The 22,799-nt window shown below is 42.7% G+C and overlaps 1 protein-coding gene across 1 annotated transcript in view; it reads left to right on the top strand.

Annotated features, from left to right (window-relative positions):
- Positions 1-474: 474 nt before the first annotated feature.
- pde2a (phosphodiesterase 2A) overlaps positions 475-22,799 on the top strand; it is a 125,984-nt gene continuing 103,659 nt past the window's right edge. The window contains exon 1 of the mRNA XM_076281787.1: positions 475-555. Within this exon, the coding sequence (XP_076137902.1) occupies positions 475-555 (81 nt within the window). The remainder of the gene's footprint in view (positions 556-22,799) is intronic.

Genomic DNA, 22,799 nt, shown 5'->3' with positions numbered 1-22,799 from the left:
ATACACATCTTTACATACATACACACACACACACATACACATCTTTACATACATACACACTAGGGGTGTGAATCTCTCATGTAAAAGACGATATGATTCGCATCTAGATACATGGGCACGATTCGATACAAGAAAAGATACATGTTTATAAAAAACGATTCAGTACGATTCGATGCAATGCGATTCGATGCAATTTGATGCAGTTCAAGAATGGAAAGCATTCTGAAAGATTTTTTATCATTTGCTCATGGTGCACATTCATTTTATATTATCAGTTATCATGGTCATGTCAATTAGTCAAAATTGTGTGAATATGATTATCTAAACTGAGGTTTGTTTCAAACTGTATTGAAATGAAAAAAGTGTCAGCCCTAATACACACACACACACACACACACACACACATCTAATTGCTACACAGTGCGTCATGGAGGCCTGAGGTCCATGGAGGAGTTTTATCACAGCGGGGTACACATGGGTCGGGTCACCGCCCGCATTGTGGTAACCACAGATGCATCCAAGCTGGGCTGGGGTGTAGTGTGTTGGGGTCACTCGGTAAGAGGCCGATGGTCGGACAGCTGGAGAGCCCAGCACATAAACGTTCTAGAGCTCTTGGCGGTCCAATTAGCCCTAGTTCGGACGGTAGCGAGCAGCCTATATTCAGACGGTAGCGAGTAGCCTATATTTAGACGGTAGTGAGGAGCCTATATTCGGACGGTAGCGAGTAGCCTATATTTAGACGGTAGCGAGTAGCCTATATTCGGACGGTAGCGAGTAGCCTATATTCAGATGATAATGAGCAGCCTATATTCGGACGGTAGCGAGTAGCCTATATTCAGACGATAATGAGCAGCCTATATTCAGACGGTAGCGAGTAGCCTATATTCGGACGGTAGCGAGTAGCCTATATAGTAGCCTATATTCGGACGGTAGCAAGTAGCCTATATAGTAGCCTATATTCGGACGGTAGCGAGTAGCCTATATAGTAGCCCTAGTTAATTTCCAAAACACTCATCGCAAATTCACATGTTCTGGTCAGATCAGACAGTACTGCAACTGTGGCCTATATAAATCCCCAAGGGCCAAGAGATATATGTGTGTGTGTGTGTGTGTGTGTGTGTGTGTGTGTGTGTGTGAAATCCCCAAGGGCCGAGAGATATCTGTGTATGTGTGTGTGTGTGTGTGTGTGTGTGTGTGTGTGTGTGTGTGTGTGTGAAATCCCCAAGGGCTGAGATATATCCTATTGTGGGCCCATACTCGCCTCCTCTCTATCAGAGCAATACACCTCACAGGGGAGTTGAATCACGGGGCGGACATGTTGTCGAGGGGGGGGAACCGAGCCCGGGGAATAGCGCCTTCACCCGTGGGTGGTGCACATGATACGGCGGAGGTTTGGCCGGGCCAGGTAGACCTTTTTGCCACGAGAGACACGACCCATTGTCCTCTACGGCTCTCGCTACGGGACAGGGACGCTCCGCTGGGGGTGGACGCTTTGGCCTGCCAATGGTGACAATGAGACTGTGTACGCTTTCCCCCCGATTCGGCTAATTCAAGCGGTGCTGGACAACAATTCGATGGTCACTTTATTCCCCAGGCCGGGTTTCGTCCCCAAAGTTATTACGCCTTCTTTTTTGCAGGCAGGGACTAGAGCTGACAGCATATGGACTAGAGCTGACTCAGCGTATTGACTAGAGCTGACAGCATATGGACTAGAGCTGACTCAGCGTATTGACTAGAGCTGACTCAGCATATGGACTAGAGTTGACTCAGCATATAGAGCTGACTCAGCATATTGACTAGAGTTGACTCAGCATATGGACTAGAGCTGACTCAGCGTATTGACTAGAGCTGACAGCATATGGACTAGAGCTGACTCAGCGTATTGACTAGAGCTGACTCAGCATATGGACTAGAGTTGACTCAGCATATAGAGCTGACTCAGCATATTGACTAGAGTTGACTCAGCATATGGACTAGAGCTGACTCAGCGTATTGACTAGAGCTGACAGCATATGGACTAGAGCTGACTCAGCGTATTGACTAGAGCTGACTCAGCATATGGACTAGAGTTGACTCAGCATATAGAGCTGACTCAGCATATTGACTAGAGTTGACTCAGCATATGGACTAGAACTGACTCAGCATATGGACTAGAGCTGACTCAGCATATAGAGCTGACTCAGCATATGGACTAGAACTGACTCAGCATATGGACAAGAGCTGACTCAGCATATAGAGCTGACTCAGCATATGGACTAGAGCTGACTCAGCATATGGACAAGAGCTGACTCAGCATATAGAGCTGACTCAGCATATGGACTAGAGCTGACTCAGCATATGGACTAGAGGTGACTCAGCATATAGAGCTGACTCAGCGTATAGACTAGAGCAGACTCAGCATATGGACTAGAACTGACTCAGCATATGGACTAGAGTTGACTCAGCATATGAACTAGAGTTGACTCAGCATATAGAGCTGACTCAGCGTATTGACTAGAGCTGACTCAGTATATGGACTAGAGCTGCATTCTCTCCACCGCCTTTCCAATCAGCGGAGGCAGAACGGTTGAATTTATTGTGCCCGGTGAGGGTGCTAGGAATGTGTGTATTGTGCCCGGTGAGGGCTCTAAGAATGTGTGTATCGCGCTCGCAGGACTGGCGCGTCTCAGAACAATTGTTTGTATGCCACGGGGGTCAAATGAAGGGCAACGCGCTGTCTAAGCAACGTCTTTCGCACTGGACAGTGGAGGCCATCCAGTTGGCTTATGAGAGTAAAGTCCCTCCCGCAGTGCTGAGGGCTCACTCGACTCGGGGTATGGCCACGTCTTGGGCTTTTACGCGTGGCATCTGTATGAGTCATTAGAATTCCCCAAATACCTACTGTAAGAGCCAAGAGGTTTATTTGGAATTATAATTTAGTTTAAAAACAGTTAAAATGGTAAAAAATTATTTCATGAAAATGTATAAGAATGTAATAGTTTAAAAAGCATAATTTAGTAATGTTTAGGTCTGATAACATTGCAGTATTTTGAGCTTCCAATTTGACAGCAGTACGTAATAGCGTAATTGATTGGACATAATTAGTTTAGTTTTGAAGTCAGAGACGTTGGAAGCAACACAGTTTTTTGACTGTGCTTGCCATGTTTATGTATAACTTGTGTTTTATAAGTAAACATTTCAAAAGAAGACTTTGGTTTGCTCGCGTTTCAAATACTGGTTGTAGACTGACTTCAAAAAGTGGTACAATTAGAACCAACAAGGTGCCACTACATTTAGTCAAAAAACTAGCTAAGGGAAGCTACGCTGGATGCCTGGATAACGTGGAGAACGTGGCTAGCTTGCTACTCGACGAGGAAAGGACAAGAACTTACCCAAAGAAGCTACAGTAGCACTGAAACGGTTAATCCGGCAAGGCATTCTCCAAGATACGGTATCGAAAACTACTTTTTATCTATGTGAATTGTCAAGGAAAGACGTGACTCAGATGCACGAAGATAATTAGTGATTTTGGAAGAAAACGAAAGTAAATTGTAATTGCTCCTTGTTAGAAATTGCAAGCTTTGAACTTCTCCCTGCAAAACGTATGCTGATAGCAAGCTTGGATTCAGTCAATGTGGAGTTTTGGCGATCTTTAAGAAGTTGTTTTGCACTCGGTTTATTAAGACAAGTGCCTTTAAAGAAAGTGCTTGAAACGTTTGCATACAACTAGAGCATTAACTCTGCAAGTTATACGATGGCTGAGGAAGATGAACATAGATGTATCGAGGATACAATGCAACAGGGAAGGTCACGTAAGCTGACAGAGAAGGCATTAGAGGAGAGATTGCAGAAGTGCATTGCATTGAGGAGACGAACTTTAGGAACTCTGACAAGCAAAATAATAGAGCTAGAGGCAATGAGTGATGCTCAACATTTAAAAAAAGTGAAACATATGATGGAAAATGATTTTGCAACGTCTCTAAATGAGTTTAACCGTCTCAACAACGAAGTTGCAAATCTTTTGACTGAAGATGAAAATACAATTGATCAAGAGAACTGGTTTGAACCTAAAATGGCAACAATTACAGAATTTATGAAAACGACTAAAAATTGGATTGCAACTAAGCACGAACCTATACAGCCAGTGGAAAATGTACTGCATGAAGAGAATAATGTGGTTGATTATCTGCAAGAAACTGTTAAACCAAATGACAGCGTTTCACAGGTAGGCCTAGGGGTCAGTGATGCTGCACATGCTCGCCCATGTGGATCACAAGTAAGTCGCACCTCAGTTGCGTCACGAGTATCATCAACAAGAGCTAGACAGGAAGCGGAACATGCAGCCCTGGTCGAACGTGCTGCAGCGCTAAAGAAAATGCAACAGCTTGAGTTTGAAACAACTAGAATCAAAGCTGAAAAGGAAGAGTTAGAGCTGGAAACTGCGTTAGCTGAGAGCAAAGCAAAATTAAGGGTGCTTAAATAATATGAAAGATCTGAAGATGGTTTGAGTAGCTACGCGGCAGTGAAAGATCTGAAGATGGTTTAAGTGGAAACGTGAAGAAGGAAAGAATTAGCATTATGCTCCCACAACAAGCTAATACTAATATATGAATTAGCATTATGCTCCCACAACAAGCTAATACTAATATATGTTCAACCGCAAACGAGGCACTCCCGAATACAACTACAGTCTCAACCAGTTTCCAATTACGTGCCCATGCTCAAGCTAACAGAGGTGACGACATACTAGCAGTTATGCAAAAACAGAATGTAATCACTGAGTTACCTGTAAAACAACAACAGCTATCTCAGCTACCCACAAAAGACATTCCTGTGTTCAAGGGTGATGCGCTACAATACAAATCCTTCATTAGGGCGTTTGAGCACGCAATAGAGCAGAAAACCACCAATGATCAAGATAAATTGTACTTCCTGGAACAATTTACGGCTGGTGAGCCTCAAGACAGCTGCTGTGCTCATATGACACCTAGCAGAGGCTACTGCGAGACGAAGCGACTACTTCACAAGCACTATGGGGAAGAATTACGGATCGCCAGCGCGTACATTGACAAAGCACTCAAGTGGCCTCAAGTGAAGTCTGATGATGGGAAGGCATTGAGCGCCTATGCAATGTTTTTGATTGGATGTCGCAATACTATGGAAGACATTGAATTCTTAGAGGAAATGGACAACCCAACCAACCTACGGACAGTGGTGTCTAAGCTACCGTACAAAATGAAGGAACGTTGGCGTGCTGAAGCTTACGATATGAAAGAGCGAAGAGGAAGGAGAGCAAAGTTTGCTGATTTGGTGAGCTACATAGACCACCAAGCTAAAATAGCAATGGATCCTTTCTTTGGTAATATCTCACACAGCCGCTCAACCCCAAGTGGAAAGACTGACCAAAAGGAAAAGCATCATGGGAGGAAAGAGGTCCGTGGAAGCAGTTTCGCGACCAATGTTTCCGCCGAAAGCAAAGGGCCTCAAGAAATGCAGCCAGCGAACTCAGGTAAAACTGTGAGTGCCTTTGAGAAGCCATGTTTGTAGCAGTCTCACACTCTTGCTTCATGTAGCAAAAACAAGGAGCAACCACATAAAGAGCATGTGGATTTCTTAAAACTAAAGGGCTTATGTTTTAAATGCTTAGTTCCGGGTCATCTTAGCAAATTCTGCAAAAGAAGAATTGAGTGTAAAGAATGTGCTTTAAAGCATCCAGATATTCTGCACATAATAAAAGAAGCAGGTTCTGTCTCACCTGAAAAGAAAGATGGTCGTCATGGGAGCAAAGTATCATGTGCTCAAGTTTCTATTCTGCAAGAGTCCTGTGGCCTCACGGGGGCCGGAGAAGCGGAATGTGTGCTGTCAATAGTACCTGTGAAGATCAAGTCGAAAAAGAGTGAAAAGTGTATTGAAACATACGCCTTTCTGGACCCGGGAAGCACAGCAACGTTCTATACAGAAGACCTGCAAAGGAAATTGAACATTAAAGGAAAACCGACACGAATACTTCTCAGCACCATGGGTCAAGACAAACTTGGAGAACAGAAGCTTATGAACAGTTTCGTCATATCAGACCTGGAAGTGTGCGGGCTGGAAGACACAAGTTCATTGAGCTACCAAAGGTGTTCACTCAACGCAACATACCTGTTCATACTGAGAACATACCTACACAGTCAGATATCCAAAGGTGGCCTTATCTACATGAAGTACGCTTGTCAGAGATAGAAGCAGATGTAGGAGCTAACTGTTCAAGAGCAATGGAGCCATGGCATGTCATTAATGCTGAGGATGGAGCCATGGCATGTCATTAATGCTGAGGATGGAGCCATGGCATGTCATTAATGCTGAGGATGGAGGCCCTTATGCCGTGAAGACTGCCATTGGCTGGGTTGTGAATGGGCCTGTAAGAAAGGAACTGGATGATGCAATGAATGAAACGCCTAATGTTTCAGTAAACAGAATCTCTGTAATGGAGATTGAGAAGCTACTGGTCCAACAGTATAACACTGATTTTCCAGAGTGTAACTACGATGACCAAGATGAGATGTCTCATGAAGACAAACAGTTTCTGCAGTCTGTGCAGAGAACGACAATTTTTGAGAATGGGCATTACAGCATTGGATTGCCACTCAGGAATGAGGAGCTCCAAATGCCTAATAACCGTTGTGTGGCGGAACAGCGCATAGCATGTTTGCTGAGAAAGTTTAAGAAGAATCCTGAATTCTTTGAAGGGCTTTATGGAGACCATCATTGGCAAAGGCTACGCTGTGCAAGTTCCAGTCCACCAGCTTAATCGTGACGACAACAGGGTGTTTTACATACCACATCATGGGGTGTATCACCCAAAGAAAAGAAAGCTGCGGGTGGTCTTCGACTGCACAGCTTCGTTTCAGGATAGGTCTCTGAATAGTGAGCTGCTCCAAGGACCCGACCTAACCAACACGTTAGTTGGTGTGCTTTTAAGATTTCATGAGGAGCCAATAGCTATAATGGCAGACATCGAGTCAATGTTTTATCAGGTCAAGGTGCCGGAACGTGATGCAGACCTACTCCGTTTTCTTTGGTGGCCCAACGGCAAGTTGAACGAGCCTATGGAGGAATTCCGAATGACCGTGCACCTCTTCGGAGCCACTTCCTCACCAAGTGTTGCCTCATACGCACTGAAAAGAACTGCTGAAGATCACAATGCACCTCTTCGGAGCCACTTCCTCACCAAGTGTCGCCTCATACGCACTGAAAAGAACTGCTGAAGATCACAAGGCTGATGCATCTCCAGAAGCTGTCCATACAGTCCTGCGCAACATCTACGTAGATGACTGTCTGAAGAGTGTAGCTATAGAAGACAATGCAGTGACGAAGTACATAGAGCCAGTGAAGTGAAAGACCTGGATCTAAGACATGATGCTTTGCCAGTCGAGAGGACCCTCGGTGTACAGTGGGATACAGAGACTGATACTTTCACCTACAGTATGAAGCTGCAAGACAAACCGATGACCAGAAGAGGCATTTTATCAGTCGTGAATTCCATCTACGACCCCCTTGGCTTTCTGGCTCCTGTCATCTTGCCCGCTAAACTCCTGCTGAAAGATCTCTTTAAAGAACAATACGGATGGGATGAGAACATTGGTGAAAAACACACTGAAGATTGGAAAAGATGGATCGAAGATGTCAGTCATCTCTCTACATTCCATGTGAGCAGGTGTTTGAAGCCTACAGATTTTGGATGCATTGCAGCAGCACAGTTACATCATTTTTCAGATGCTTCAGAGTACGTGTATGGGACTGTGTCTTATCTGCTGATAGAAAATAGCCAAGGTGAGAAGCATTGTGCTTTCCTCATGGGGAAATCAAGAGTGGCCCCACTCAAACTGGTCACAATCCCCAGGCTTGAGTTGACCGCAGCAGTTGTCGCTGTTAAAATAGACAAGATGTTACATCAAGAGCTTCAAGTTCCACTGCAACAATCTGTTTTCTGGACAGACAGCATTACAGTGCTCAGATACATTGACAGTGAAACAGCTCGTTTCAAGACCTTCGTTGCGAACCGAATCTCGTTGATCCGAGAAGCAACCAAGCCATCGCAATGGAAGTACATCAGAACAACAGAAAATCCTGCAGATCAAGCCAGCAGGGGCCTGAAAGCGAAGAGTTTGGTGCAAGGACGAACATGGATCAGTGGACCGGACTTCTTGCTGAACAATGAATGTGACTGGCCGGAACAGCCTGTGCGAAGGAAAGAGAGCCTTCCAAATGATCCGGAAGTCAAGAATGGAGCTACAGTCAACATTATCAAGGTTGAAGAAAACATGGAACCAATTAACAAGCTGATCAACTATTACTCGGACTGGCATAAACTAAAAAGATCAGTGGCCTGGATTTTAAAGGTTTTAAAGGTGATGGAAACTGAAAGAGGAAAGAAATGAAATATCAAGAATGATCAGGCAAACTGAAAAGGACCCTGAAAAGGAAAGATCAAAGTTAGAGCTACAAATGAAGAAATTAAGAGCAACAGAAAATAAATCACTTACCTTGGATGATCTGGTTGCCGCAGAATCGGAAATAATCCAATTCAGTCAAAGACAACAGTTTGGAGAAGAAATTAAAGTACAGAAGAAAGGAAAACAGCTCAGTCGCAGCAGTCAGCTGTTCAGATTGGATCTGATTCTTCAAGATGGCATGTTAAGGGTTGGTGGAAGACTCAATAAGTCTGCCATGCCAGAAAATGCTAAACATCCAGTAATTCTTTCGAAGCACAGCAGAGTTGCTACACTGATTGTGAGAGACATACACCAAAGAACAGGACACTGTGGACGCAGTTATGTCTTGGCACAACTGAGATGCAGGTACTGGATCCCACAAGCCAATTCTGCAATTCGAAAGTTAATCAATAAATGCACAGTGTGCCGCAGGATTAATGGAAAGGTTTGTGAACAAAAGATGGCAAACCTGCCTGAAGATCGGCTCTTGCCAGATAAGCCTCCTTTCACAAATACCGGCGTTGATTTCTTCGGGCCATTTGATATCAAGCGGGGCCGGGGTACAGTCAAAAGGTACGGCGTGATATTCACTTGTCTCACTCTCAGAGCGGTGCACATTGAAGTTGCAGATAGCCTCGACACAGATTCCTGCATTAATGCGATACGTCGTTTTATGTGCAGGAGAGGTCAAGTCACCATCATGCGGTCACAGGGTTGAAAGAGCCTTGCAGCCAAAGGGAATAAAGTGGATATTCAACAGCCCAGCTGCTTCCCACCAAGGCGGTATTTGGGAAAGGCAAATTCGGACAGTGCGAAGAATCCTTAACTCCCTTTTTGAAAGAGCAAGCAGTGAACGATGATTGTCTTCTGACAATAATGTGCGAAGTCGAAAGCATCATCAACGGCAGGCCGCTTACAACTGTCTCAGATGATGTGAACGATGTAGAGGCTCTAACACCCAATCACTTATTGCTGCTGAAATCTCAACCCAACATGCCTCCAGGGATTTTCAGCAAAGACGACATGTACACAAGAAAGAGATGGAAGCAAGTTCAATATCTTATGGATTTATTTTGGAAGCGGGAATATCTTCCACTTCTTCAGGAGCGCCAGAAATGGCTGAAGCCAAGAAGAAACTTCACAACGGGAGATGTTGTGCTACTAGTGGATGGTTCTTCCCCACGGAACTCTTGGCTCATTAGAAAAAAGTACTTGAAACATTGCCGGACTCCAGTGGAACAGTACGAAGAGTGAAGATAAAGACCAAGACAAGCACTCTGGAAAGGCCTGTAAACAAACTGTGCTTGTTGGAAGAAGTGACGTCAGAAGAATGAAGAGAGAAGAAACAAGTTGATAGTTTATGGACGTTTAGAAATTATTTGGCTCTCAGTGTTTAAGTTTATAATTGCTTAGTCTTCCTGTCTAACCAATTAGGGGCCGGGTAATGTAAGAGCCAAATAGGGACTAGTTTATTTGGAATTATAATTTAGTTTAAAAACAGTTAAAATGGTAAAAAAGTATTTCATGAAAATGTATAAGAATGTAATAGTTTAAAATGCATAATTTAGTAATGTTTAGGTCTGATAACATTGCAGTATTTTGAGCTTCCAATTAGACAGCAGTACGTCATAGCGTAATTGATTGGACGTAATTTGTTTAGTTTTGAAGTCAGAGACGTTGGAAGCAACACAGTTTTTTGACCGGGCTTGCCATGCTAATGTATAACTTGTGTTTTATAAGTAAACATTTCAAAAGAATACTTTTTGGTTTGCTCCCGTTTCAAATACTGGTTGTAGACTGACTTCAAAAGGTGGTACAGAACAATTAGAACCAACAAGGTGCCACTACACCTACATGTGATTCTATAACCTGGACGGCAGCCGTGGCCTACTGGTTAGCGCTTCGGACTTGTAACCGGAGGGTTGCCGGTTCGAACCCCGACCAGTAGGAACGGCTGAAGTGCCCTTGAGCAAGGCACCTAACCCCTCACTGCTCCCCGAGCGCCGCTTCTGTTGCAGGCAGCTCACTGCGTTGGGATTAGTTTGTGCTTCACTTCACTGAGTGTGTTTCACTAATTCACGGATTGGGATAAATGCAGAGACCAAATTTCCCTCACGGGATCAAAAGAGTATATAAACTTGCACGGTCAGCCCAAAATTGAGCAGTCGCCCGTGGATTACCGCGATCACATGCGGTTATGAGTCATAAAAATAATATTTTAACAATATTCGGGTCATTTGCGGGCGGGTCAATTAAAATATTAAAATATAATATAATTAAATATATATTTTTTCAAAATACTTGAAGTATCACGAGAAGGCTAGCATCAATATTTAACTCATAATTGCTTTTCAAAGATATCATTGGTTGAAGCATAGCATACTTGCCACATAGGTGGAGACTGTAGAGATGGAGACAGTAAAGAAGCTGAAGACGCGAGAAGTTGAATAATAATAATAAAGACACCCCTCCAGGAAAAGGGATATATGGGACATATTTGGAAAGGTTCTTATAGAAGATGACAGTAGTGCAAGTCATGTTCTATGTACTTCTTGCAAAGCCATTTAAAAGTATGACAGCCACAAAACAGGCACGACCAACATACAGTAACTCGTCTCAAACGCGGCACTGGTAGACTAGCCTTCCCAGCCAAACCGAGTAAGTGCAATTTTCCAGACCTCAAGCAAGCAATAGATAGCTTTATATACTGACCTGGACCAGCATTTTTAGACTATACAAGACCTAATGACAACAAGTTGCTCAGTAAAATAATGCTGATACTTTGCCACCTGCCCACGTCAATCTTTTAGCCTACAGCCGTGAGCAGGCGCCTGCAGGAATAAATGTTATGGTAGGCTACACAGACTACACAGCCATATCTACCGGTATGTATAGGTTTGCACATGCATAAAAGTTACCTTAGTTCATTGTGTCTGTGACTTTAAACAATGTATGTGCTTCAGTAAAGCTTTGTGCTTCATTTAGCATTATAAACCAGTCCTTATGCTAACGTTTTGACCAGCAATGTATCTGAAGAAATGGCCTACTGTCACACTGCATGGTAGGCTATAACCAAAAGCACACATTTTGTAAATAAGCGGGTCAGATGTAGTATCAGGTGTAGTATATTGATCAGTATATTGATCAGCAGGTGTAGGCAGGTGGAGTATATTGATCTGTAATCAGAATGATCTTGTATTTTGTGTACACACAAGATCATTCTGATTACAGATCAATATGTACTGTATCTCTAGTGGCTCTAGATTTGGTTGGAGGGGGTGGAATATGGATGTTTAGTTGGTGAGTGTGGTTTAATATCCCACATTGGTTAGAGTGGTTAGTGTGTGTCTGTCTGTGTTTAATATTGGTTAGAGTGGTTAGTGTGTGTCTGTCTGTGGTGGTTAGTTGAATGTGTCAGTGCTGGTCTTACCTGTGATTAGTTGGATGTGTCAGTTCTGACCTGTAACTGGTTGGATGTGTCAGGTCTGACCTGTGATTGGCAGAATGTGTTAGGGCTTACGTGTGATTGGTTGGAGGTAGATTTTTTAATTGATGGTGTGTGTGTGTGTGTGTATCCGTGTATGTGTGTGATTATATGTAAGGTGGAGGAATCCCTGATTAACCGATACATAGTTAATACTTTAGACAGGCTGTGTCCGCGGGTAGTGTGTGTTTGTGTGTGTGTGTGTGTGTGTGTGTGTGATTATGACACCTCAGGGTTCTGGGCTCCATGGCAACTGGAGGCATTCCCATGTGTCAGATGTTCTGCTATTCTCACCCTCACACACACACACACACACACACACACACACACACACATATATATATATATATATATATATATATATATATATATATATATATATATACTATATATACTTATACACACACACAGCTCCCACTCAACCTCCGCATGTGATTTGACACAGCATGGAGCCAATTAGGCTTAGGGAAATGAGAGGGTGAACAGAGAGAGAGGGAGAGAGAGAAAGAGAGAGAGAGACACAGAGAGAGAGAGAGAGACAGAGAGAGAGAGAGGGAGAGAGAGAGAGAGACAGAGAGAGAGGCAAAGAGAGAAAGGGAGACAGAGAGAAAGAGAGAGAGACAGAGGCAGTTACAGAGAGAGATAAAGCAAGGCACCTAACCCCTCACTGCTCCCCGAGCGCCGCTGTTGTTGCAGGCAGCTCACTGCGTTGGGATTAGTGTGTGCTTCACCTCACTGTGTGTTCACTGAGTGTGTTTCACTAATTCACGGATTGGGATAAATGCAGAGACCAAATTTCCCTCACGGGATCAAAAGAGTATATATACTTATACTTATAATCTGGAAATTTATCTGGAAATGTATTAAGAGGAAACCCCTTGAGATGTAACATCTCGTTTTCGAGGGGACCTCAAAAAAGAAAAACATACATTACAAACATACATACATACATACAGACAAACAAAAGACAAAAGCTGTCCCTCACACCAAAACCACCCATACCCTCTCAATTCCAACCATTAGGTATTCAACAGTTAAAGGAATTATCCGGAGTAAAATGCACTTTAGATCGATTTACGGATGATTGGGGGTACATACGTTGAGTTGACATCAAAATCATGTCATTCGGATGTGTTTTGAGAAAGTCTGATGGTACCGTTTTCAGTCACAACTCGTAGCCTGGAAGTCAGCGGGGCATTTCAATTGCGCCGCTACAAAACGCTATTTATATACCTCTTCTACAGTTCCAAACAACATAACACTTACGTGGTAGTGAGTAGAGGGTCCCTAAAGCCAAACCGAAGTATCCCAAGGTCTTTATGTGGTCGAATAGAGAGTCCAGAATGAATTTCATCAAGCCAGTACCTTTCCGGAAATTTTGCCATATTTGCCGCCACCTTCAGGGGAAAGTCCATAGGAGTCTTATTGCTGAGTGTGTTGTAACACGCTCTGGAAATTCAAAATTTCGTCGCCGTCTTTTTAAAAAAAAAAAAACATAGTCCAGTATTTCTTTCGAAATTGAAATGAAGTTGTATGGACTGGACTATGTTTTTTTTTTTTTTTAAACGGCGACGAAATTGTGAATATCCAGAGCGTGTTACAACACACTCAGCAATAAGACTCCTACAGCAAAGATGGCAACATTTCCGGAAAGGTACTGGAATGCCCCGCTGACTTCCAGGCTACGAGTTGTGACTGAAAACGGTACCATCAAACTTTCTCAAAACACATCCGAATGACATGATTTTGATGTCAACTCAACGTATGTACCCCCAATCATCCGTAAATCGATCTAAAGTGCATTTTACTCCGGATAATTCCTTTAAGGTCATTCATGAAGACATACATATATGTACACATATACACACATATAGACATACACACATATACATATACGTACACAAATATATACACATACATACACATAAAAGAAATGATCAGGCAAGAGGAAAACAGTTGCAGCTTGTATGTAGGTAATTAAGAAGAGACATCTTTAACTGGTGAAAAGAGGAGATGGATCTAAGAGACCCAGGTAAACTATTCCAATCAGAAGGGGCTTTAAATTTAAAAGCTCTCCTCCCAATTTCTTTGGATATACAGTATGTGGTACAAAGAAAAAACGATGGTCAGAGTTCCTTAGGCTATAGGAGGGCAGTTCCAGCGTTATGGATGTGACAATTGGACTCATATTGGTAAACAAAATGCCTTAGAGTGGGGGCAAAATTAGTATCAGTGAATTAATTTGCATAACTTTTAACGCAACCTCTGTCCTCTGAATACTGAGAAATCCTCAAATTTCATATAATAAATTTCATCCTAAGAATACAAGGCATTTTATCAGCGTTATGGATGTGACATGAAATGGACACACTTTTGTGAATGATTACAGGTTTTCTACAAACTCTGTGAATTTTAAAGGAAACTGCCGAAACTATGATATATGTACCATGAAAGAGGCTTGAATGAACACAAAAAGTGTGTTTTTGAAACTATGCGTCATTTTCGTAATGCATTATGTAGGAAAAACTGGCGTTATGGATGTGACGGTTTCACGTTATGGATGTGACGTGTCTGAACCAGTCCTCGACAAACTACATAAAACACATAATTAAGTAGTGAATTTTGATATGAAACAATTGAAATAGTAATCATGAAAAACTAGCGATGAAATTATTGCTTCCTCAGTGCCCACTAAGATCCACAGGAAGAATCAGGACAACAAGTCATTTAAAATATAAAAAATAAATTTATTTTTTTCTTTTACCGTCATCAATTTTGGTCAGTGATTCCCGGGTTACTGAAACACCAGGGAACATGAAACTTGGTGGCCACTCCCCTAAATAACTAGCCCTACCTGAACCGTTGCACCCAAGATGACAAAATATTTATGGTATGTTAGTCTCAAGAGCCCGCATCAACCTAACCCATACCCACTCATTTGTGATTTGCACACATAAAGTACATGCACGCGCACGTGCACACACGCACACACACACACACACACACACACACACACACACGCACAGACGTGCACAGTCGCACACATACAGACAGGCAAGCACACACACACATAAACACATACAGACAGGCAAGCACGCACAAACACACACACACACACACACACATGGACAAACACCCACCCACATGAATGCAGACACATAAACACACACACACAGGCACGCATACGCATGTGGGCATGCAAACACATACGCACACACACACACACACACACATAAACACACAAACACAGGCACGCATACGCACATGCACACACACAGACACACACACACTCTTATAAACAAAAGCAAACTCACATATGCACACACTCATTTACATGCACATGAGTTGCAGGAGTAGGAGATGGAGACAAATTGACAAGCATGATTTATTTTTGCGAAGAGAATATGCAGGACTGAGAGGCGGTCATATTTTGTACCGCTATGCGGTACATGTAGTTTATTGCTGCCCTTACTCATGTTACTCTGTGGGTATTAGCTACAGAGGACCTGACACTTCAAATGCTGTCATATTGCGTCACATTTAAAATTAAACTGTGTTAAGCAGACGTGAACGGCAGGCTGAACAGATCTGCAACAGAAGGAGGTTGCTATGTTAACTCCAGCTGCAAAGTCAGCCATCTTCACCAGCTAACACGATAATCCAGTTACTGTACAACATTAGTATGACAGTTACAGGAAGATAATCGCTCAGATTTTTGTTATTAAGCCACTTGAAAATAGGCTATGGCTAGGCTAATCACTGGAGGTATTTTAATATTATGTTTGTTTTGCTAATGGTTAGGCAAGGCCTCCCTGTGGTTTTGATCAACCTAATCTTTGAAATGTCAATTGTAAACACTAAGTTGAAATGCGTTGAAACTGGCATGCCACCAGAACGGACGTTTTATCGGCTTTGAGGTATAATAAAGTCCCCAGTCTTGTAAATTCACATTATGTAACGTTCATAACGTCACATCCATAATGCACCATTAAAGGTTTTAAAAGTAAGAAAGGGGCACAATTTGGTCATCACACTTTACAGTGATATAAATCAGCTTTGCACAGACACTATGGACATTGTCGCATCAACACTGTATGTGTAGCATAAACTTTTCCTATAAAACGTTATGGATGTGACATGGCCATGGAACTTGCTGACTTAAAACAAAAGCCTTACAAATGTAAGGAGTTGTGCTCTTAAAGGCAAGCTGAGCATAGACATTGCTCTACCATTCCTTTGTCAATCTGGAATTTGTCAAATGACACAATTTGTTTGAACATTGGGTCCATTTATCCACTTTTGAAATATGGATAATATTACCATGTAAAAAAGTTGTTTCTGTATGGTTGCACACCATATTTATGATGTAAAAAGATTGTAATTCTCCATCAAATTCAATCAGATCAGTTACAAACAATAAAATATAGACCTAAATGAAGATTTTAACAACAGTTCTATTTGCGTATGCACAACTTTTTTTTTCCATGGTAAGGATGACCTTTGCATGGAATTGCCCAGGATGATTGATAAAGAATCAAGTGTTGTTTCAGCATTTCAGCATCAGCAAGTGTCGTCTCGCATTTAGTGAAAGAAGATTCAGTGACAGATACATTTGACAGTGATGAGTTCTAAATAGACACCTTAGAACAAATCTGCAGACTATTATAAATCACATCCAAAAGTTTGAGATTGGTTTTGCTTGTGTTCTGATAAACAACATCCGTATAGTCAATTATAGGCAGTAATAGTTGAGTAATAGTTTTTAATCTGATCTGTTTTGTAAGACAATTAATTGAGCGGTATAACAATATTAAGCTACAGTTTATTTTTTTTACAATGAAATCAATATGTGGTCTGAAGGTAAGTCGGGAGTCTAACCAAAGGCCCAGATATTTAAACTCCTCAACATTCTCTAGTGGTGTACCATCCAGGAATTGAACCTCAAGAGAATTATTTTGTTTATGGTGTGTAGATCTGGTTGCAAAAAGCATACTATAAGACTTCTTTTTATTCAACAGAAGCAGATTAGAAGAAAACCATGTTTGAATACGATGAGAGGAAGAAAGACAGCAAATGTGTGTGTGTGTGTGTGTGTGTGTGTGTTAGAGTGAGCTTTTTGTTTGCTATAAATGACAGATCTGTGGTTGTGTTCAATAGACCATGCATACACGTACGCACGTTCACACGTGCACACGCATACACACACACACACACACGCACACGCACACGCACATACACACACACACACACACGCACACGCACACGCACACGCACACGCACACACACACACACACACACACACACACACACACACACACACACACACACACACACACACACACACACACACACACACACACACACACACACACACAGGCCATTAGGCATGGTCAGGCAATTGCCTGGGGCCTCGGCCACCAGGGGGCCTCGTCATCCCCATATGTTTTTTTTTTTTTTTTTTTTAAATAAATGATCACCGCATCCAAACAATATATTCTAATCCATAATAAAGATTGAAAAAATATTTTTCCTCATGATTGCTCATAAACTCATCATAAAATCAAATGACTGCAGGTCCACTTTCTGTCACCATAGCAGCAACTAGCTATGAACGAGGTCTTGGTGAGGAGTGGAGTTGAGCGATTGACAGCAGCCATGAAACGTTTCCAGAGTGGAAGTGATAAACGAAAAAGAAAAAGGGAGGAGGAAGAATTTAGAAAGAAATTGCCTAAATTAACCAACTTCTTCCAGTCGAAGAATTCTTCCACGGAAGAAAGTAATTTGGACAGTGATGCAACAACATCTGCAACATCTGCTGAGCTGGGTGGTGTAGCTAATGCTAGCTGCAGCAGCTGTGGTACTGATGCACCACCACCGGCAACTTGCACTACATATTCTTCTACTGATGATGATGATGATTATGATGTTGATCTAAGTGAAACAGTCGTGAGGGACAAGATCACTGTCACTGCCGAAGTCCGCACGGGTGCTGGTGGTGCTGCTACGGACACAGTAGCAGAAGCTTTGGGTGCAACGAAACCAGTAACGGGAGTAGCCCTAACATGATACCTAGCACTACAGTTATCAGTGACGACCCTGCGTTATGGCCAGACACCTTGAAATCGTTAAAAAAAGGCCCTGTGCAAATTAAGAACTTTGAATTCCCCAAAAATGCAGATAAACCCCCCAGAAGATTCACGGTTGAACATTATTACATGACCATGAGAAATGAAGACACAATAAACAGAAAACGGCCAGTTTATTCGGTCAGTGCAGACGCTGTTTATAGTTTATTCGGTCAGTGCAGACGCTGTTTATAGTTTATTCGGTCAGTGCAGACGCTGTTTATTGTTTATTCGGTCAGTGCAGACGCTGTTTATAGTTTATTCGGTCAGTGCAGACGCTGTTTATAGTTTATTCGGTCAGTGCAGACGCTGTTTATTGTTTATTCGGTCAGTGCAGACGCTGTTTATTGTTTATTCGGTCAGTGCAGACGCTGTTTATTGTTTATTCGGTCAGTGCAGACGCTGTTTATTGTTTATTCGGTCAGTGCAGACGCTGTTTATAGTTTATTCGGTCAGTGCAGACGCTGTTTATAGTTTATTCGGTCAGTGCAGACGCTGTTTATTGTTTATTCGGTCAGTGCAGACGCTGTTTATAGTTTATTCGGTCAGTGCAGACGCTGTTTATAGTTTATTCGGTCAGTGCAGACGCTGTTTATTGTTTATTCGGTCAGTGCAGACGCTGTTTATTGTTTATTCGGTCAGTGCAGACGCTGTTTATTGTTTATTCGGTCAGTGCAGACGCTGTTTATTGTTTATTCGGTCAGTGCAGACGCTGTTTATAGTTTATTCGGTCAGTGCAGACGCTGTTTATAGTTTATTCGGTCAGTGCAGACGCTGTTTATTGTTTATTCGGTCAGTGCAGACGCTGTTTATTGTTTATTCGGTCAGTGCAGACGCTGTTTATTGTTTATTCGGTCAGTGCAGACGCTGTTTATAGTTTATTCGGTCAGTGCAGACGCTGTTTATTGTTTATTCGGTCAGTGCAGACGCTGTTTATTGTTTATTCGGTCAGTGCAGACGCTGTTTATAGTTTATTCGGTCAGTGCAGACGCTGTTTATAGTTTATTCGGTCAGTGCAGACGCTGTTTATTGTTTATTCGGTCAGTGCAGACGCTGTTTATTGTTTATTCGGTCAGTGCAGACGCTGTTTATTGTTTATTCGGTCAGTGCAGACGCTGTTTATTGTTTATTCGGTCAGTGCAGACGCTGTTTATAGTTTATTCGGTCAGTGCAGACGCTGTTTATTGTTTATTCGGTCAGTGCAGACGCTGTTTATAGTTTATTCGGTCAGTGCAGACGCTGTTTATTGTTTATTCGGTCAGTGCAGACGCTGTTTATAGTTTATTCGGTCAGTGCAGACGCTGTTTATTGTTTATTCGGTCAGTGCAGACGCTGTTTATAGTTTATTCGGTCAGTGCAGACGCTGTTTATTGTTTATTCGGTCAGTGCAGACGCTGTTTATAGTTTATTCGGTCAGTGCAGACGCTGTTTATTGTTTATTCGGTCAGTGCAGACGCTGTTTATTGTTTTGGATGTCGGCTTTTTTGAAGATCGAACACCTCACTTAGTTCGCACGCACACACTCACTCACCCTCTCTCTCTCCCTCTCTTCTACACACAGCCTACACGGACACACTCTCATACAGTAGCCTACATAGCTACATAGAGTATATTCACACACAGAGACCCCAAAGCCCTAGCCTACACTCTCTCTCTCTCTCTCTCTCTCTCTCTCACACACACACACACACTCACACACACACAGACAGACACACACACACCATTTGAGTATGCCTCAGCATCCCATTATTACAGAATAAAGTGTGTTTTATTTTTAGGGTTGTGGTGTGTGGGGGGGGTCTCGGAGGGGCCTCGGAATCCTTTGCCTTGGGCCTCAAAGTGTCCAGGTCCGCCCCTGCACATACACACACACACACAGGTATCGGAGGCTCAGAGACAGGAATCAATACCTCCATCAGTAGGAGTTCAACCTCTGCCCTGCCCTTTTCTACACCTCCCCCACACACACACACACACACTCCCCCCCCCCCACCATTTCTTTCTCCTGTCGGCCCCAGTTTGATGGCGAAAGTGTTTGGAGAACCTTGCTTTTGACGCCAGTGTGGCTGTGGATTTGGCCGAAACTGACAGGACGCAGGCTTATGCAGAGGACAGGACACCTGACGTGACGCAGGCTTATGCAGACAGGACACCTGACAAGACAGTGGAGTAGTATCAACCAACTTTATTATCATTCAGTTATGTAGACACTGCATCAGGCAAGCACTTCCTACACTCACACACACACACACACACACACACACACATACTCATTACGTTATGCAGATATGGCATCAGGCAAGCACTTCCTACACTCACACACACACACACACACACATACTCATTACGTTATGCAGATATGGCGTCAGGCAAGCACTGAAGCTTTTTGGGATTCTTTCTCGCAAAAGTGTTGTCACAATACCTAAATTATGGTATTGGTTCCAATCTAAGTATAAGTACATATACTCTTTTGATTCCGTGAGGGAAATTTGGTCTCTGCATTTATCCCAATCCGTGAATTAGTGAAACACACACAGCACACAGTAAACACAAGGTGAAGCACACACTAATCCCGGCGCAGTGAGCTGCCTGCATCAACAGCGGCGCTCGGGGAGCAGTGAGGGGTTAGGTGCCTTGCTCAATACTGATACTGGAACAATCTCAATACTTAAATTATGGTATTGGTTCCAATTTCAATACCGATACTGAAACGATTCCACAGAATCAGCCATAGTCTAAATGACCAAACTTAGAATTTTATATTCTTTTCTTTTCTCTATCCTGGAAAAGAAGAAAACATCAAGCACAGATAGGGGTACGCTTGATTTAAGCAAATTTGTCTCGATAAGACATCTTAAAAATAAGTCAAACTCTTTATAAATGAAGTCTAAATGAACTTATGAGAAAGTATAGACAGTTCTCAGCATAAGTGAATACACCCATGCTAGTTGACTAAAAAGAGGAATAAAAAAAATAATCTTTTGGAAATTGATTTCCAAACCTTTAAGGACACCAATTTTCTTTGTGAATGAATAATGTATCGTAAATACGCCAGGCTTCAACAGGGAAATGCATTGTGACTGTAGGTCTACGGGAATGTATGAGAAGGAAATCGAGTCAGTCGACCTGCTATATGTAGCTGATTCTGAACAAACTCGTCTTCGAGATGAACGTGTTCAAACGCACTTCAGTCAATAAAATGTAACACAATAGTACATATTTGACCATTATTATTTTTTGACATTTTAGGGGAAGCCAAGCTTCTCTTGCAGTCTTAAAGAAGTCACCTCTGATATAAACGTGTTAGTCCGACTGAAACCGAACATTTAAAATGCATGTTAATATGTTAGGAGGACAAAATCGACAAGGACGAGGACAGTAGTCCTTGTAAATTTATAGCCATGGCTCCATTTAACCTTGCATGTAAACTTACTGATTGATTCTGTTGAAGCTGGTTTGTAAACTTACTGAGTGATTCTGTTGAAGCTGGTTTGTAAACTTACGGAGTGATTCTGTCGAAGCTGGTTTGTAAACTTGCGGAGTGATTCTGTGATTCTGTTGAAGCTGGTTTGTAAACTTACGGAGTGATTCTGTCGAAGCTTGCTTGTAAACTTGCGGAGTGATTCTGTTGAAGCTGGTTTGAACGAGTTTGCCCAGGAGAAAATAGTCGGAAAGGAAAGCATGGAGTACCTCCCTTTTTCCTGATTGGAAAACTATCTCTCTCTCTTTCTCTCTCTCTCTCTCTCACTCACACACACACATACACAACGTACGTTTCATATTCCTACCCATTTTGTCCTGCTGAACCACATCAACCAAAGGGCTGGAAAAGGAAATCAGAGTGTTTAGATATGTTTCTGTGTGTGTGTGTGTGTGTGTGTGTGTGTGTGTGAACCAAAGGCAGAAAGTGATGACACTTCCTTTCTTGTGTCCCTGCCACCCATCGTCGCTTCCTTCCTCTCAGACACACACACACACACACACACACACACACACACACACACACACACACACACACACACACACACACACACACACACACACACAGACACCCACACACAGACACACACACACACACACACACACACACACACACACACACACACACACACACACACACAGACACACACACACAGACACACATACACACACACACACACACACACACACACACACACACACACACACACACACACACACAGACACACACACACACACACACACACACACACACACACACACACACACACACACACATACTCACACACACACACACACACACACACACACACTCTGACTGAGCTGGGTGTGAGGGTTTGCAGGAGCTCATACTGTTGTCTGTTCTTGGTAGCGTAATGTCACAGTAAGTACGATCCTCCTCTCTTTTCTTCCTCTCTCTCTCTTCATCTTTCTCTTTCCTTCTATTCTTCCTCTCTCTCTCTTCTTCCTCTCTCTCTCCCTCTCTCTTTCCTTCTATTCTTCCTCTCTCTTCCTCCACTCTCTTTCTCTCTCCTCTTTACCACTCCTCTCTGTGCTTGTGTGTGTGTGTGTGTGTGTGTGTATGCAGAGTTGGTGAGTTTTGTCAGAGACTGTCAGAGACTGTGTGTGTTTGTGTGTGTGTGTGTGTGTGTGTGTGTGTGTGTGTGTTAAAAAGAACACAAACAGGATAGAAGCACTGGAGATATATATATCTTTAGAGGAGCCTGTACAGTGGCAGGAGTGTGTGGTAAGATG

This window comes from Alosa pseudoharengus, unplaced genomic scaffold (genome assembly GCF_046254945.1).
Source record: "Alosa pseudoharengus isolate Yale_2024_CS ecotype anadromous, Long Island Sound unplaced genomic scaffold, YU_APseudo_1.1 YU_APseudo_1.1_scf_13, whole genome shotgun sequence".
Classification (NCBI taxonomy): Eukaryota; Metazoa; Chordata; class Actinopteri; order Clupeiformes; family Clupeidae; genus Alosa; species Alosa pseudoharengus.
This window is presented reverse-complemented; position numbering and strand designations above follow the sequence as displayed.